This window comes from Magnolia sinica, chromosome 5 (assembly GCF_029962835.1).
Source record: "Magnolia sinica isolate HGM2019 chromosome 5, MsV1, whole genome shotgun sequence".
NCBI classification, from domain to species: domain Eukaryota; kingdom Viridiplantae; phylum Streptophyta; class Magnoliopsida; order Magnoliales; family Magnoliaceae; genus Magnolia; species Magnolia sinica.
In genome coordinates, this window is record NC_080577.1 from 29,982,855 (window position 1) to 30,002,643 (window position 19,789).

The following is a 19,789-nucleotide window of genomic DNA, read 5'->3' on the forward strand; positions in this document are numbered from 1 at the left end:
GTGGAGTCCGCCATTATGTATGTGTTTTATCCATGCCGTCTGTCCATTTTGCCAGCTTAATTTAGGGCATGAGCCCGAAAATGAAACAGATCCAATGCTCAAGAGGACCATGCCACAGGGAACAGTGATGATTAACTGCCCACCATTAAAAACTTTTTGAGGGCCGCAAAAGTTTTGGATCAAGCTGATATTTGTGTTTTCATTTCATCCAGGTCTATGTGACCTCATCAACAGGTTAAACATCATGGCGGGCCCTAACAGGGTTTCAATAGTGGGTGTCATTATTCTACTTTCCAGTGGTGTTGTCCACTTGAGCTTTCAAATCTGCTTCATTTTTAGGATCATGCCCTAAAATGAGCTGGTAAAATGGATGGACAGCATGGATATAAAACATATACATCACAGTGGGTCCCACTATGCCTGCCACCAGGAATGTCTGGAATCTGCTTCCCCGTGGATGGATCATATGTCCCAACAGACAGAACAGCTCCCTTCCTTTCCCTGCAAATGGGCAGGTCAGGTTGTGAACAGAGATACAGTCCAAATTCAATAAGGCAGGAGAATAATGGAATAGGATCTTCCAATCTGCGAGATTTTCACGGCATGGTCCATCAAAGGTAGGGTCCGTCAGGTGACTGACCGGGGGGGCACTGATGCATGAGCCTCTCTCAACTCAATTGGAAATGGAAATGGTCCCCAACCATGCACAGCGGCAGGCAGGTGATCCTATTCCTAGAGCTGAAAATGGGTGAAGGAACTGAAAATAACCAACCTCTCTATTCCTAGAGGTAGTAGGATATTGTTCAACATGATATACACATTGCTCGATTTCTACTTCTTAAGAAATTGCAAATAACTCAAAACTGCAGGAAATTGGCCAAACCACATTCAAAGAATCCAGTAACAACTCCCAAAAGCTTCGGTTTACCAAATCCATGAAACAAGAGACATGTTTCCCGATCTAAATACGGTCGGAACTCGAAATACGGGATCCAAAACTTCAGATCTTTCAGTTACAAAACAAACCCAAATCCCCAATTGGCAGATCTCATCAATGATCAAGGTAATACGACCTCCGCCCGCGCCAGCAGAAAACAGGTAAAGTTCATCCACTGTTTTATTTCCACAGAACGGATGACGTGAAGGGTCTTTGACAATTGGATCAGCTCAAAATGTATAGAGGCACAGGCTTATGCTTTGTGATTCCTTGCCATCTCATTCACATCCAACTCCACTGCCAACACTGGGGAATCTTGATGCATCCCAGAACGACTGATGGATGGAAATAGCATGGAAGCAAATACAAATTTAGAAGATTCTAAACACTTTGAAATCCTTTATAGAACAAATTAGTATATAAAGAAGAGTTTGTGATTGACCTGTTTTGCACGGGACCATGATCCACAGCTGTTTGCAGGCAATATATAACTCTACCGATAATGTCGGTCATAGGAACTGGGCCAAATGTCCGACTGTCCCTTGCTTCCTGCCAGAGAAATATGAAAAGAAACATCAGTAATTGTGGAAAAATAGGTACTTCAGCATTTCCTATGAGGTTTAGGATTACTGGCAAGCAATAAATGGTAGATATGCTCACTTGCCTACCTCTAATAATCTCCACTTTACCTGTGGCAATCAATCAGGGCAATCAGAACAAAACCAGTGATTGGAGAATACTAGCTCTCTCTCTAAGCTTATGGGAAACCATCCATTTGGAATGCAAGCAACTAATGAAATGGTGAAGATAATATGATAGATGGTGACTTTTGGCGTATAGTAGAGCATGTAGTGGCTCACCGGACATGGCTAGAGATCGGCGAGCACCACCTCTAACATTGCTGTCAAGAAAGGCTAGCATACCTTACACCCTAGATGCTTGCAAAACTTGACAAATTGGAGAAAAGCTGTTATTGATTTGTCACTCAACAGGAAGCACATATGTTATGGAACAAACTTTTGATTGGAGTTCACAAATTTAAAGAGGAATCAACCCAGCAAGAAGCGCCATTCTCCAGATCTTCTTTCCAGCTTTTCCAATCCCTCCACCATTCCATACTCGGAAGAAGTCAATAATGGATTTTGGCATAACCCATGGAGTAGAAAACAGTGAGAAGAGGTCCCAGACCCCCTTCGAGAGAGGACAATGCATCAATAAATGCTCTACCAATTCATCATCCTTCCAACAAAGCACGCAAACATTAACAATGCTTAGACCTCTTTTACGAAGGTTGTTGTAAGAATTTTGTTCCATCCCACCAGACAAGTGAAGACTGCCATCTTCTTAAGGGCCCCATAGGACCAAATGACAGACGTGTGAACTGGTAGATCTTCCGAGGGAGGGTCAGCCAGCATCAAGTAGAAAGATTTCACTGTGAAGTAACCTGATTTATCTAAGGTCCAGGACATGGCATCCCCATCCGAGCTGAGCTCTAAACCCGAAAGGTGGTTCATAAGCACTATAAATTCAGCGGCCTCTTCTTCTTCAAGTGCTCTTCTACAAGACAGAATCCATACACCCGATGAGCCCTGATGAGAGAGGCAACAGGCCACAGAAATGCTCAAGTCTGAAGACATGGAAGCTAGCCTCGGGAATGTGTCCTTAAGAGATCGGAAGCTAGCATCGAGTAGAAAGATTTCACTGTGAAGTAACCTGATTTATCTAAGGTCCAGGACGTGGTTCTGAATATCTGTATCCTATCGGCTGATACCGGCGTATTGTATCTGTATTGGTTCGATACAATACGCAATACGGGGCTGTATTGGCCATATCGGAAACGGTTGTGCCATATCAGGGTGTATCGGCCAATACGCCCGAGCCCACAACCGACCCTTTTTTCAATCTCTCTTTTCTTCCTCTTCATTTTCACTTGAAATAATTGCAACTTACGATCTCTAAGTGATTTTCGGCAACATTTCCATCAAAATGGAGGATTAAAACAGCTTGGTTCGAGTGGATTTGAAGAACCAAAGATTTTGGGGCTGATTTTGAAAAAATTGAGAAAAAGGTTTTAAAAAAAAAAAAAAAATCAAAATTTTTATTATTCTTGTTCAATTCCTTTTAGATCATCATTTTATACCTAAAACTACCGAAAAAGAATTGATTTGCAGATCGATTTCACTTGATTTTATGTATTTTTCAGAAATTCCTTTTTTTTTTTCCTTTTGGAATCTGATCACAGATCTTGCATGGGGGCCCATTTCCGATCATATCTACACCAGATCTAATCGGAACAATTTTTATTTTTATTTATTTTTATTTTTTTATTATTTTTTTTTACGCTCGATTTTCTGTATATTTCAGATTTTTTTTTTTTTTTTTTTGAAATCTGATCACAGATCTTGCATGGGGGCCATTTCTGATCAGATCTACACTAGATCTGATTGGAACTTTTTAATTTTTAATTTTTAATTTTTTGGTATTTACGCTCGATTTTCTATAATTTCAGAAATTCCTTTTTTTTTTTTTTTTTTTTTTTGTGGAACCTGATCACAAATCTTGCATGGGGGGCCATTTCCGATAAGATCTACACCAGATCTGACGAAAATTCTGGAATTTCTATATATATATATATATATATATATATATCATGAAATGTGGTGCCCTATTGGTATTTCCGATCAGATCTACATTAGATTTGATTGGGGTTTTTCAGTTTTTTTTTTTTTTTTGGGTCAAAATTTGTGTTGATTTTTTTAGAATTTCAATAAGTATATTTTTTAGAATTTTATTTTTCAAATCAATTGAAATGTAATGCATTCGGGGGTTATTTCCATCAGATTCTACACTAGATCTGATTATAAATTTGGGGTATTGTTGGGAAAATCGAAGTTGGGGAACCGATTTGGGGAAAATCGAAAATTTTGTTGATTTTTAAGTTTTTTAAAATTTTTATTTTATTTTATAATCTTCTTTCAATTGCAACTTGTAATTAGCTAATAATGCATGATTAATTGTTTAAAGCTATAGATCTACAAATTTTGGGCATGAATTGATTAAAAGTTGATACTTTTCATCTTTTTTTTTTGGGGGGGGTCAATTTCTGACATATATCAATACTTTATAAAAATAAATAAACAAATAAATAAATTAAAAATCAATACCAGAACTTACAATAGGTCAACCCGCCAGGACAAAATTCTGACCAAAGAATGGTCTGATAAATACATGGTAAAAAAAAATGATAGATTCAATATTATCTCATTTCTTCCTATTATTATTATTATTATTATTTCATAGTTTACAGGCTGATATGGCCTCGATACCGATACGTGATGCTATATCGTATAATTTTTCTGCCGGCCGTCATTCAAAACCATGGTCCAGGACATGGCATCCCCATCCAAGCTGAGCTCTAAACCCGAAAGTCGGTTCATAAGCTCTACAAATTCAGCCTCCTCTTCTTAAAGTGCTCTTCTACAAGGCAGAATCCATACACCCGATTAGCCCAGATGAGAGAAGCAACAGGACATGGAATTCCTTAGGTCCGAAGAGATGGAAGCTAGCCTTGGGAATGTGCCCTTAAGAGATTGGCTGCCTATCCATACATCATCCTAGAATCTAATGGGCTGTCCGTCACCCACTGAGAAACCTGCCTCGACCTTGAACTTTTCGACCAGTTCCACAATAGCCTTCCACAAACCTGTAGCTTTATACAAAGTTGATTTCTTTAGCCACCAACCCATGTCGTCAGCCGATCTCTCCAAAGACTATCAGTTTCCCCACCAAACCTCCACAACCATTTGCCTAATAGAGTTTTGTTCATGATTTGCTTTTGGGCAGAGAACATCTTTCCAATTCATCAAATGGATTTATTTATTTTTCCGTCAACACCCTTCCAAAGAAAATCCCTTCGGAGTTTTTCTAGCTTTTTTAACACCCCCTTAGGACATTTAAATAGAGAGAAGTAATAAAGCGGCAAATTTGAAGGGCAGCATTGATGAGAAGAAGTCTACCTCCCAAAGATAGATAACATCGTTTCCAAGTGGATAGTTAGCTTTCGAATCGCTCAATCACCCTATCCCATAGGTGTTTTGGAGGCTCCCCCATACATAATGATCACACTTTGCAACAAAAAATTGCAGCTAATTCTTTCACTTCCTTCGAAATACCAATGCCTAGCATCTCACATTTAATTTTATTCACTTTTTAAGCCCGAGACCGCTTCAAAGCAACAAATTATCTTGCTCAAATTTTCTACTTGAATCTTGCAAGCATCGCAGAACAAAAGAGTGCCGTCAACAAACTGGAGGTGCAGGATTTGGAAGTCGTCCCTATCCATTATGAAGCCCAAAATGACGCCCAAAGATGCCCCTTTCTCCAGCATCATACTAAGTGATTCTGCGACCACCACAAAAAGAAGAGGCGATAGGGGGTCACCCTAACTTAAACCTCTAGAGGATTTGAAAAAAACCTTTCGGATAGACATTAACGAGGATCAAGAACTTGACTGAATTTATGCACATGGAGATCCGACGTTTCCATTTCTCCCCAAATCCAAGATGCCCAAGCATATAATCTAGGGAACCCTAGTCTACATGATCATACACTTCTTCCAAGTCTAGTTTGCACGCGATATCGTTGTTGTCTTCCTTGAATCTTGAGTCCAAACACTCTTGAGCAATCAAAGCGCTATCTAGAATGTCTTCCCTCCACAAAGGCCCCTTGGAATTTAGAGATGACCTTCTTGAGAACAAGCTAGCCTCGAAGAAAGTATTTTGGCTAATATTTTATAAGGAGTCCCAATTAGGCTTATTGGCCTAAAAACTTTTAAATTGTCTGCTCCCTCTTTCTTTGGGATCAAATCTATAAAAGTATTTCCGAATTATGCCGCCAACCTCCCACCATCAAAGAATTCCCTTAAGGGCATGTTCGGTTTTCCGAAATACTGGCTTTGGGATGTAAAGAAGTCATCATGACTTCTGACGAGCGTTTGGTTTTTGCCGTAAATACATGCGTCTGAAAATGGTGGTATTTGGAAGGAAAGTAGCCGCCCGATCTGTTAAGTAGTTGTAGGTAATCGAGATGATTTCTATCTGCAGCAGACCTGTCAGCCGGTTGAAGCCATGGTCCGCAGAAGCATTGTATCACGTCCATGCGCAACAGAGACCCTTTAAAAATCGCATGGATTCCCAGTCGTCCTCAACACGGAGGAACCGAACTGAGTTTTCTAGAATTTGCACTCCAACAAGGTAAGACGACGACGATCGGTATCTTCCATTGCTCTCTTACACTTCTTCTCATAGATGACTGCTTATCAGAAATCCCTTCCTTCACGCCGTGTTTCTTCTCTATTTCCATGGTTCACAGTCTACACCTTCGGAGAAGGTTTGGCCGGTGGTCATCGGACATTTCCGCAGCACATCCAATCGAAAATAGGTAGCTTGCAAGGGATGTTTCGCTCCTTCGAGGATTCAAGCCATCTTCTTCACTGATGCTTTTCAAGTTTTCAGAGTTATTGCAATATTTCCGTGGTGCATGTTATTGCAATTTTCAGGCCTTGCATGTTACTGCATTTTTTAGGCCTTGCATGTCTCCAAATATTCAGGCCTTCGATTATTGCAAAACCCTGTATTGCATGCATTGGCAATCTATTACCTGATTTTGTATCCATTTCTTCCTTCCTGCAGCGGATTGGTCAGTCGGGAAATCGTGACATCTTCCACATCTCCTACGCATTCTCCTCCACAGGTATGGATTCATCTTCCTTTGTATGTCTAAACACCGTGAATATGGCTTCATCTGGAGCGCTTATTGAAAAAAGGACAGCTATTCTTAAGCTTATTGTGATGTGGTCGGACATTTGAAACCCAACTGATGACACTGATGTTCAGTGAGACATGTGTGGCCCATCTCATTGATGTTCAATCTAAAATACTTGCATTTTGTTGCCGTGCCAAAAACCCCATGGGACACCCTGTGTGTGTTCGAAATCCAATCCTACTCTCCCCATTCGTACCGCATGTGGGTGCTAGATCTACTTCATTCAACAGGTGGGCGCCACCAGCTGTATACTGGCCAACGAGTATATACACGTTAATAGGTGCTCGGTGTTGGTGAAATCCTTCTATTTGTAGTCTTCTATTTAAGACCATGCAGTACACAGAGCGGGGCCTATCTACTGAACAGGGGTAGAGAAGGAATCGATTCTGCTGAGAGGCCAGTGCCACTTTCGTCCTCCAGTTGGCTTGAATCTCTGATTGGAAATTCCGCAGGGGTTCAACTCCAACTAGGTCCTACCTGTTGTATGGTTGTGTGAATGAATCAAATCATAATGTGGTGAATCAGTTCAGGAGATGGGTGTTTTTGGGCTCTTCATAAAACTGACAGTACAATTGGAAGGACCATCAACATACATCTTATTTCTTACTTGGTGTTTGTTGTGGTGGTGAATATGATAGATGGTTTCACCATTCTCTCAGTTTCTTTATTAACATTTGTTGTTGCTTTTGGTACTATGGCCGTTTTTAGATAAGATATTTATCAATATTTAATAACATGTTTATGATTAAAATGGACCCATTTAACATTTAATTGTAATCACAATTATATGTTTCAGCCCCATATGCAAGTCTCCAGATTCAATTTCTGGAGGCATTTGATTTTACGAATAACATAGCAGGTGTGACTAGCAAATGGGTGACTTAGTCATTATGAAAATTACAATTGAGTGGTATAATTAGCAAAAAGCACAACTCCCTATCTCCTGAATTGATTGACTCTATGGTACTTCCCGTTTCAAAATGAAATATTTGACAACGAAATAGTGTTACAAAGGGGATTTGTAAATTGAACCAAAATTTGACCAAGTAGATATATTTCGAAGAACAATTGAAATGTTACATCCATATTTATGGAACTGGTGCATGATATTGGTATGGTGGACGCCAACTCAGTTTCATTCCCTGTGTTGTACAAGAAAAAATCAGTACATGGAGGGACGGAAGAGGAAATGGCTGCTTTTGCAGCTACACTTGCTGCAGCAACTACAACTATTTCAGCAATCATTTATTTAAATCACCCTCAAGATTTGGGGACATCGAAAGATGGAAGATAATAAATGGGATAATTAGAGCAGGTAACAATGAGTGCATACACAACTCAGAATGAACAAGGCCACCTTCTTCAACCTATGCTCGTATTTCAGGGATAGAAATCTCATTCCAGATGGGAAACATGTATATATGGAGGAACAACTTGTCATGTTCCTTCATACAATGGGGCATAATGTTAGAAACCGTGTCATTGGGCAACGGTTTATAAGGTCTGGAGAAACCGTAAGCCAGTATTTTAGTAAAGACGTGGATGCTACTGTCCGACTATATCCGGAGTTTGTGAAACTCCCAAGTGCAGAAACACCAATCGAGATCCTAGCCAATCCCAATTGAAGCTCGTACTTTCAGGTATGCTCAATTGTAAGCACATCATGCAACATCCAGTCTTGTCATAAGATTATTACATATATTTTTCCTGATAAATCATGTTGAAATTAGGATTGCATTGATGCAATTGATGGGACCCACGTACCCGCCTATGTGCCTGCATTGGAAAGTGCAACCTACCGTAACAGGAAAGGGGTCCTCTCTCAGAACGTTATGGGCGCATGTACATTTGATATGAAGTTCGTATATGTGCTTGCCGGATGGGAGGGATCTACCTCTGACACACGTGTCTTACAGAGTGCATTGACACATTCCACTGATCGCTTTACTATCCTCGAGGGTACTTCGTGTAAATCTATATGATTGAACATCTTGATAATATGATTTCTCATGAAATAAGATTGATAATTACTCGTAATTAATTGTAGGTAAGTACTATATAGTTGACGCTGGTTACGCTCATTCTCCTGGATTTATGGCTCCTTATCGCGGTGTACAGTACCACCTCAATGGATACTGCACGGGCCGCAATCCTTCCAACAAGAAAGAACTTTTCAACCACCGGCATGCTCAATTACAAAACGTTATAGAGCGGATTTTTGGAGTTTGAAAGCTCGCTTTTCAATCCTCAAATCAGCTTCACCATACAACCTTCTAACACAAGTGAAGATAGTGATTGCATGTTGTGTGTTACACAACTTTATCCGTTTATTTGGAGGAGATGGTTTCGTTGAAGATGAAGTTGCATCAACGGATGTAACGGAGAGCATAGATTTATCACCATGTGAGATTAATGTCACACAACCTGAGAAGGACAAATGGGCGACATATCGAGACAATATTGCTTCAAGAATGTGGAATGAATCTCATCCTGTGAGTCGTAATGTTTGAACATTCACAATATAAACTATCATTTTGAAGTAGGTAAATAGCCTTCGGGGATTGTACTCCATATCCTCGCAAGGCATGTGTTTTTACATTACCATTATTTTGAATGTTTGGAAAAAGATAATTCATGTTCCTTCAACTTTAATATCATGTTTGGGGTGTATGTATCTTTGATCAAGTTTAATATCATATATGACTTGCATGCAAGGTTGTATTGTTTATTAAATATGTTCATTTCACTATTTGTAGATAATTAAAGTTAGTGACGGGGAAATGTCACCGAACAAGCGAAACAGCCAATCAACCCTAACGAAACAAACCGGTCAAGACCTTTGTGTTACACCACGAAGGACACCTAGGAAATATAAAGTAAAATCTCCCACTGAAAATGGATCCTTTAGTGGTGTAACGCGTTGGACCGATGAAATGGATGACTGCCTTATTGATACGCTAATGGATGTTGTCGCAAATGGCCGTAAGAGTGCTAATGGATTTAAGGAGACACAAAACGGTCGTGGAGACTGTAAGGTCTGCATTAGGGATATTAGTTCAAGAAAAACATGTTGGGAATTGCCTCCGCACGTTGAAGAGGTTGTACTTCGAGGTTCGAGACACCCTCAACGCCAGTGGGTTTGGTTGGGATGATGACAAGAAGCTAGTGGTCGCTCTGGATGGTGTCTGGGAGGATTACATAAAGGTGAGATTAATATTGACTTAACTCTTTTGTAACTTCAACAAAATATTTCCTTTAATAATTGTACATATCATATTATGTTTTTTTACTAATACCGATTTTACTTTGTTTATATGTCAATAGTTACATCCTTACGCACAACATGTTCGGGGGAAAGCGGTGTGAAGGTACGAAGACCTAACGTACATATTTGGAAATGACCGAGCTACCAGATTGCGTGCTTCAATAGGAAATATGCAGGATACTGTGCGTTCGAGAAGGTCTAGAGATCCTGATATTTCACTAACAACGTCAGTTGATCTGAATGACAATACACTTGTGTTATCGAGAAACGATGTAGGGGACAGTGCACCTAACATCCAGTGGTCGTTTTAGAGTCACGACGGTACTCATATTGCAAACCGTAGTCTGAATGTAAACGGGAACAACTCGGTGAACACAGGCAGCACATCCAATTCAAGGAAGAGAGCAAGAATGAATCGCCCTTGCGACATCATAGGCAGATGAATAAGTGACGTTGCTGAAGCTGTCAAGTCACTAGCTATAACCATACACCAAGGAAAGGACTATGTACGTATGTCACAGATTGTACTGGCCTTGGAGTAGACTGACGGCCTGACAGGTCATAAGATCCTGCGTGCAACAAAGATATTATAAAAAGATGAACAACAATCTGCCTCATTCCTTTCTCTATCAGAGCATAGGAGGTTTGACTTTGTGTTGATGCTGCTTGCACTAGATCAGTCGTCTAACTGATCGTAGTACCCTCCACCTGGTCGATGGGGTTATGTTAGCTTTGGCTAGACAGCCTATGATTTTTTGGACATGACTGTTTATGGTTTGCTATACTGCTAGTTGTGTTAACTAGTAGTTGGAAGATATCTGTTGGTATTTTTGGATGATATCTGTGGGTATTTTTTGGATGATAATTGTATTTTTGGATTCCTATGTTAGCCTGTATGTAATGCTTAATCATTCGTTGCCTTTTAACCCGCATTACCTGTTTTTAATTTAGACGTAAATTTGAGTTAATTTATGACTATGCTACTTATATCTGCATAAGGTATATGATCACTACGCAGGTTTAACACTTATACGGTCACAACATCTGGTATGATGTTGTCTTCATCGTTATATCACCAGTTATCTGCTGTAGTTGGATACGGGTAGTGATTTTTATTTTGGTATGTTCCATTATTCATACAATATTCATGACGTTGTACATAATATTTCCTTATGTGCAGATGGCTAAAAAGATATATGTTATATTCAATGGACGTCGTCCCGGGATCTACTATACTTAGGAGGAATGTCGAGAACAAGTTGAGGGATATTTCATGGCCCGCTTCCACAGAGACAAATCTGCATCAGAGAAATTTTTCCAATGGACAGCTTATTGCGAGAGTAGAGAGCTTACAAATGCACCTGTATGGGAAAAGGAGGATGATTATGACAATCGAGGGTCGACGCATGAACGGCATTGCGTTGCCAATTGCATGAACCCTCTAGCAACTTCCCTTACACCATCCTATTACTGTCCATCCAGTAGTGGCAACTGCAATCAGGAGAAAGGAGATGAAGAAACGCCGCATTCACTTTCGGCCCTGATTACGATAATCTTCGCTTGCCTGGTTTTAATCCTCACCATTCAGATCATGTATTGGCGCTAAGGATTGTTGGATACAATGGTCATTTAAGTAGGTTTTTGATTGTATATGTTTAAAGGACTGTTTTGGACATGATTTTGGACATTGATTTGCGTCGGTAGGTTAGTATGGAAGACTATGGAAACTGCCTGGTTATCCTTGATATTGGTTCTCCATGTTTATCTATGTAGATGGTAGACATATATCATAACTGACATTTAATCATTTTAGATTAAATTCTGTATCTTCCTTCAGGTACACGATACATTTTCTCAATTTTAGGCTTACCTATATTACAACATATACAGGGGGTTGTTGATCCCACATGTGACCTACATCATAGGGTAATATCTCTTTGCAAGGCCCTAAACAACACATTGGACTCTTCTGGTCCAATGCATTATTAGGGAGAACAGGTAAGCTCCTATGTTACCACAAATTATTCGAATGTAGGTGGCCAGATACCTTTCGTTGTCAATTTATCCAGACTACACGTCCGTTTTTCTACGGTCCACCACATAGTGTTGAATCCATAATTGAATCATTTCCAAATATGTTGTGGACCAGACAACATGCCTGAAAGATCATGATGATATTTTCTCGCGTTGATACCAATCCAAGACCCCCACTAATAAGTACATCGTATCAAATGATTAGTACTAATGGATTAATGGCGTCGATGAAATATGTGGAGTAAGAATGGGTCCCACAGTACACCGATGTACTGAGAGGCAGACATTATATAATCAAGTCCGCTGTAAAAATCAAACAGTGCTTTGCAGTTGTTATAGAGCTGATATGGTGGACAACATAATTGCAAAACCGGATTGACATTACTACATCGTCTACCCAAACACACGACTAGTGAATTACCGTCTATTACACCGGAAAATTCCATAAATCAAACATGGGAAAGCAGTTAACCGGTTTTGCTCCAATCATTGCTAATACATGTAAAAAGTAATTGTGACATCTTTACAGCCAACTACCGTGGTAATTGGAAAACCAAACAGGCCCTTATGAATGCCACCACATCAAATTTCACAAGACCCCAAAAAACATGGAAGAATGCAATCAGAAAACCATCAAGTCCCTAGGCTTTGTCTCTACCCAAATCATCCACCGTCACTTTGCTCTTCATCCTAAGCCTGAATTTTAAGAGTTGCCACATCCTCTTCCAATATGGTTTGGAAAGATAGGTTATCCAATCTCAGCCTTAGAACACAATTGTTCGCCAATAGTTACTTGAAAAACTGGACAGCCTCTACCACCTTATCTTTCTCTTCCACCCTAGTGCTATTTACCATCACACTATGAAATCTATTTGTTCGTGTCCTTGCGCTAGCAATGCCGTGGACGAACTTCATATTGTGTCTCCCTCTTTTAACCCTGTAGCCCCCGAACTTTGTCTCCACTTTATTTCATTATCCCTAATGTGGCTTTTGTATTCAATCGAGAGAGTTTCCCTCCTAGCTTGCTCCTCTTCCGTTAGCATTTGGGCTTCCTCCTTTACGTCTAACATTTGTATTTCAAACAAAAATGGTCACTGTTTCCTCTTCCCTCCCACCATGAATTTCCTTCTTCCACACTCAAGTTTTCTTTCCAGTAGCCACAATTTCTGAAAAAAGATAAATCCTAGGTGTCCATCTACCACAAAAGAATTCCACCATTGATTTACCAAGTCCGAGAATCCTTCTACTTCAAGTCAGGCCAGCTCAAATCTAAACGGTCTTGGACCCCAATCTTCCTCCACCATCTCAAGAAAAACCGGATAATGATCGAAAATAGCCTTAGGCAAGCCACTTTGTGACGATAGTGGAAACACCTCTATCCAATTTGCCGAAACAAAGAAGGAATTGGCTTTGTTTGGCCATTATACCAAGTAAATCCGACATTGCCCATTAGAAGATCAACCAGTTCGTTTTTCTGCACCCAGGCCTAAAAATCTGACATGCTACGTGTAATCTTGCCTCTTGTCAATTTTTCATAAGGAAATCAAACTGTATTGAAGTCCCCTCCCATGCATTATGGCACTTGCCACTTGCAGACTGTATTCAGCCCATAGGTCCCTTCACAAATTTGGAATGTTTGGACTGTATACCGGTGAGAAAGCCCATCTGAATCTAGAAGATAAGTCCTTCAGCGAAATGGAAACTGAGTATTCCCCACACCACCAGTCTTTTTTGATCCAGATAGGAATGATGAGAATCCCTCCTGCTGAACCCATCCATCTTTCGATTTACTCGATCATATTTCAGAGACAATTTCTTTGGTCTCGGGTGCTTAATTTTGTCTCTTGTTGTGCTACAATCTGGGCCTTGTATTGTTTACAACAGGCTCGAGTCTGGGCTCTCTTCCATGGGCAGCCCAGCCCCCTGACATTCAAACATAGAACCTTCATTAGGATACTCTGCATCTCCTCCTTTTTCCCCACCAGTAGCAACCTGTGCTGGTTCATAGTTAACTGAACAATTTAATGCTTTCAACTCCCTAATTCCGTTGTTTGATTTAGACAACAAGCTCTGTGGCAGCACCTTCTCTTTTTTGAGGCTCCTACTTTCCATCAGATGAAATAAAGCAATGTAATTTTCTTCGCAATCTTCGAATGAAACCCCAATCATCCGACCCATTCCCCCCAAAGAGTCCCTGATCCATCTCATACCTTTTGCCATTGTCACTTTGAATCTTGTCAGAAGCCATAGTGATGATTTCTGGAATCTTGTGCAAAGACTGGAGAGGGGGGACTACTTCAATAATTGCTTTGCCATTACCTTCGTCGACCGTCATTGCCCACGAGGTTCCTGCGGAATTCACTTCATCGTCAAGTTTCTGCACCGTCTGTTCTTGGTATGCTCTATCTCGAGTCTGATCTTCTTCAATCCCTGTTAGGTCTCAAGAGTGATATCTCCCACTTGAGCTATCTCCATAAGTTGTCACCAAGGCCTAGAGCTCCCAAAGGATGTCCACCCCCTTCATTGTAAAAGAGACGTGCTTTGAAATCATCAGGCGAATGCTTATAAGGATTGCGCACGTGTGATCGCTTATTAAAATCGTCACATGTATCGCGAGCGAGGGGGTTTTCCATTGTCTCAATCTTGCCTCGAGCGAGATCAGGGCCATTCGTATGCATCTCTTCCTCGAAAATCGACGCCACACCCCACAACTACGTGTCAACAAGTGATGATGTTTCGCAACCTGGATTTGTCTTATCTAGCATAAATGCAATGCCGTCCAAAGAACTAGCAACCCTTCTCAAGTTGCAATCTGTCTCATAGAGTAGAGAGACACCACCTCTTGCGTCCTTTTCCTGCATTTCTGTGCAACAGCGATCGACACTTGTCCCTTGCATTAATACCTTTTCCTTTTTCTTTTCTTTTTTTTTTTTCTTTTTTACTGCCATTCCCTACATGTGTCAACACCCGATACCTCCATTCCATCTTCCGTGATCTTGTGGAGAATGCTCACCCTTTATTCCTCTTCTGTAGGCTCATTAGGGTCACCTACCTCCTATGTTTGCTGGCCCTTCCACATGTCGTCACAAAGATCCGATGCTCCATCGGATTTCATCACATGTGCACCTTCATCCACCACGACTGCTACCCTGGCCGCCATCACCATCTTCTTTGAATTCAACGACTCCATGAATTTGGAATTTTCCGGGATTGAGAGATTTTTCTTCTCCCGAAGACTCTTTCTTTATCCCAATTGACAAACGAATATCACCTACAATGAGGTTTATCTTCTTCGGCACTGGGGATAATTGACATCTAATAACTAATATTCATGTCATTCGGAGGTCGACAAGGTCTAGCGTATGCAGGTCTATTGCCACCACCTCCCCCATAAATCCCCCCACCTTCGTCAGAACCTTCCAGTTCCATAGCTCAAGTGAGAGGTCCCACCTGGAATACCACTTCCTCCAGACCAAGCACTGACCACCTTTCCCATCTGCAAAAGCCCCACACCAGCTTATTCTTGAATAAGCCCCCTGAAATCCAAACATTATCAATATCCTTCGGTGCAGGTAGAGATAGAAGCATCTCAGATAGGTTAAGCATCTTCAACATGCCAGGTTCCTTGGTGATGTCACGGTTTTCGTGCAGTCATTCCTCTACTCGAGGGATTGATACGCCTGGCCATGTGAGGACGACAACCGACCTTAAAAAAAGATCTCATACCTCCTGAATTTTCTTTGGGAGGATGCAAACAATTAGCCTTTTGCCTCTTAATCTACCCATTCCTCCTCTTCTGCTTCGTCCTGAATAGACAAGATGCCCTTGCCAGCTTCCTCTCTTCCACCATTCTCGGCCGACCTCTTGGTAGCTTCTTCTCTCTACGTTCCCATATCCTCCCTCCTCTCCTCACCTCTCTCCCCTTTCATTGGCTCCCTTGCAACCACGTCTCTAAAAGAAACCAATTTCCACGACTACGATTCTTTTGGATTTTCGCTCAATCTGTTCCCCACCTTCCCGAGTCTCCTCGATCTTTCTTCCCGTGTTACCCTTCGCCACCCCTATACGTTCTTCGCCTAAAAGTCTCCCTTTTTCCCCCACCTCTTGCAACACTTCCCTCCCTTCACCCTCTTCCGTACCCCTCATAAACCTTGCTTTCTTGTTTGCTACCTTTGGGCCAAACTTTGCAGCTATCATGATCAGTTTCCTTCTTACATACACCTTCCCATTGTATGCATCTATTCCTCAATTGGCTTTGATGAGATTCAACATGCGTATGAATGCAAATCCCCTAATTTGTTTGGATACCTTCTTCCATTTGATAATCATGTCCGACACCATGCCACAATTCTGAAAGGCCCTCTCCAAATGGCATTCCATCTAGTTGTTCGGAAGATTCCCAATATATAATGTCAGCAACTCCATGAGGTTCTTCCAGCCTCTGCTCGTTCCATTAGAATGTCTGATGTGCCTTCTTTTCTCGAACTCAATCCACTCCTCCTCAAGAGCCTTTTTAGATCCAACCCGTTCAACATCTGGAGGGAGGAAGATTTTCTCTCTTATCCTCACACGTCGTGATGCAAGGGCATTTTCACACAGGGCTTGAGTGGGGTTGCTTGTGGGATGTAGGGGCACACTCGGGGTGGGCAGCCCGTGTGAGGTAGTACCCATGTGATTTGGGGCCCACAAGGGGGGTTCGGCCGAGGTCCTAACCCATGAGATGTGGGGCGTGGGCTATGAGATACAGGGATTGATTCGCCATGCTCTAACAGTTCAAGCTTTTAGAGCAAGTGGTTAATTGTTCTGCATCACGTTGTCTGGTGGATCTGCCCCTAGTCTCGATTGTTATCTTCCTTCCTGCTGGCTGATGCCTCGATTGCGACCTCCATCCTTTTCTACTCTAGCAACTTCGAGATTAGAATCCGTTTGTCCAGTAATCTTTTGCTCATGTATAGTCACGTCCAACTTCCATTACCCTTCCCCCTAAAAATTATGACCAAGCGGAATTATGACTTCAGCTTAAAATGTCCATATATTGACGTCGATATGAGGTTGGCCAATTCCCTCAACTTATTACCTATTAGTGTTACTTTTGAATTGCCTTGAATGCATTAATTTCTAATTCTATCCTTGTCTTGCCACTCAATCAATCTTACCATCCTCATTTCACCACGCTTATCCTATGAATATGTTGTTCCTTAAATCGTCTAACATTCTATCTCATAAAGCATGGTTGTTCTTATAGCCATCCTATAAAATTTCCCTTTTAGTTTGAGTGGTACACGACGATCACATAAAACTCCTGATGGACGTCGCTATTTATTCCATTTTTATTTTCCCAAATAAAAAATTTGGGAAAATAATTCATGGCAGATCAATCACACTAGCATTAAATATCAACATTAAGTGAATTGTAGCATCTCATAACACTTCTATGATAGCATCCATATTTGAGATGGATAAGACATGGAAAAGAAACTAGTCAAAATAAGTTTAACTCCGTAAGATAAAACTAAACCTATGATGTTTTGATGTTTCCTTGTATGACCGACATACATCATTCATGCATCTTTTCTGTCAAATACAATGACAGTTGAATCATGCATCTTTTTTCTTTTCTTTCAATTTTTTAAGGGCCTGTTTGAAATCATGGATTCTAGGAGAATAGAAAAGAAAATGCAATGATCATTTCTACCTTCTGAGGAAAATAGTGGATTCCAAAAAGTTGGCCATGTTTGATTTGGAAGAAAAACTCATGTGAAATCCCATTTTGTTAGACAATTGTTACCTCATTTCTTGTTTCAAGAAAAAGGAAATGTGGAAAAACCTAATGATGACTGCAGAATCTATTTTTGTTTGCAAATCAAATAGCAAAAAAAAGTCCAATCAAGGGAAACTATTTTCTTTTCCCATGGAATCCATGGTTTCGAACAGGCCCTAAAGGGATTTGAAAAGACAGCAAATTGAATTGCAAATTTAACTTTTATCAGTTATGAGGGACATTCCATTGTAAAATAAGAAAAAGAAATACAAAATGTCCTTGTGGAAGTCTAATTGTCACATCCTTAAGAAGACTACCTAATGTTGTATAAGAAATACAGCAGCTTTGTAATCCATATGGATTTCTGAACCACATTACATTGAAATTCCATCTCATCACCATTGGATCCATACAACAAAACAAACTTTGAAATTATGAAACTTCATGACATCTAATTTTCTAAGTGAACACTGATTCATATATGTCATTGTCAATACACTTCAAAACCGAATCATGAATCAATATGCGTGGTATTTATTGTTCAATATGTATGTGTGCGTGCGCGCGCGCGCGTGTGTGTATACACACACACACACACACGTGGTATTCAAATGTGTTCAACTTTCAACAAACTGATTCAAGCTACTGATTTTTTTCTTTCATAAACTGAAAAATATCATTGCAAAACTTTAATAGCTGCATTTTCCGAAAGAAGACTTCATCTTGTGTAAGAGAAGGCATGCATCTTTGGCAGGGCTGTCAAAACTACCACACAATTCTCTGTTTGGTAACATAAGTACACTACTGCATTCTATGATGATTGCTTTCCTGGGATATCATCTATATAGAAACAAGGCGATACAGCCAAAAGAAAGGATGTTCTCCTACAAACCATTGCATGGTAACTTGCCATTTTCCATGCATAGCAACTCTGGACATTGGATTTCAATATCTCAAGGGATTTCAAAGTTTCTTTCTCGACTTGTATATCATAGCAAATTATCGTGCAATGTGTTATAACCTTGTCAGCAAACATCCTAGCATACAGACACTGGTTAGAAAAAGGCATCTCAATCCATTTGGGCTAGAATTATAGTATTATACATGCAAAATAAAAAGTCATAATCTGAATAGAATTTTTCTGAAGATAATTCAATGATGGCTACCTTTGGCTTTATAGACTCATTATCTGACAGCACCCAACACTGATCCTTCTCTAGAACAAAAGGCATGTCTTTCACGTCTATAGATACCATCTCATACCCTTCTACGGCAGCCAACCTTCTAACAAGATACTTATTTGAGTTCTCAGGGTCTTTCAACACAACAACATCTCCCACAAAAACATGGCTGAAATGGATACAAATACATCAAAAGACTGCAAAAATTACCAAAAAAGTGACATATATTCTATGATAGTCACAAAGGAAAATAATACATAAAAGCCCTCAAAAAGAACAATCAGACATTTCCAATACCGATGAACTAGATACAATATGATTTATCCAATTGATATTTCAATCGAGAGTCTCCTGTTCGTTAAATGAGCTGGTGGAGACAGTGTAGCATGAGTGATCCAGGTTCAATCCCTGGTAGTGTTACTTTTAAAAAAATTTATTTCAATCAAGAGGCCATCATTTCCAACAAATTTAATTGGATGACGATAAAGGGCCACTGATATACACATTTACTCAAGTTCCAATGTCAGGTTTTGGTTGCACAAACCAAAAAGGGGTGCGAGGAAATTGCAGTTCTAAAAACTATCAGAACCAGGAAATCCTAGCAAGCATCTATATAAAATAGTATTTAAGAAAGTTAAGATGTATTTATATTTGCTGAAAATAGATATTAAATTATCTAAGCCATGTTCCAAAGAAACTCCGATATCCAAAGTAAAAACTCACAAAACTACAGCGCAGAAGTGGCTTTGACGGAATAAAGGAAGTGGTTGGAGGAAGGAGCAAGAGGT

At 40.3% G+C, this 19,789-nt stretch overlaps 1 protein-coding gene across 1 annotated transcript in view; it reads right to left on the reverse strand.

Annotated features, from left to right (window-relative positions):
* Positions 1-853: 853 nt before the first annotated feature.
* Positions 854-19,789, reverse strand: part of LOC131245883 (mitochondrial ATP-independent inner membrane protease subunit 2-like) — a 39,175-nt gene continuing 20,239 nt past the window's right edge. The window contains exons 3-5 of the mRNA XM_058245632.1: positions 18,987-19,170; positions 1,380-1,486; positions 854-1,272 (exon numbers count right to left, since the gene is read on the reverse strand). Coding sequence (XP_058101615.1) covers positions 1,191-1,272; positions 1,380-1,486; positions 18,987-19,170 — 373 coding nt within the window. The 3' untranslated portion in view covers positions 854-1,190. The remainder of the gene's footprint in view (positions 1,273-1,379; positions 1,487-18,986; positions 19,171-19,789) is intronic.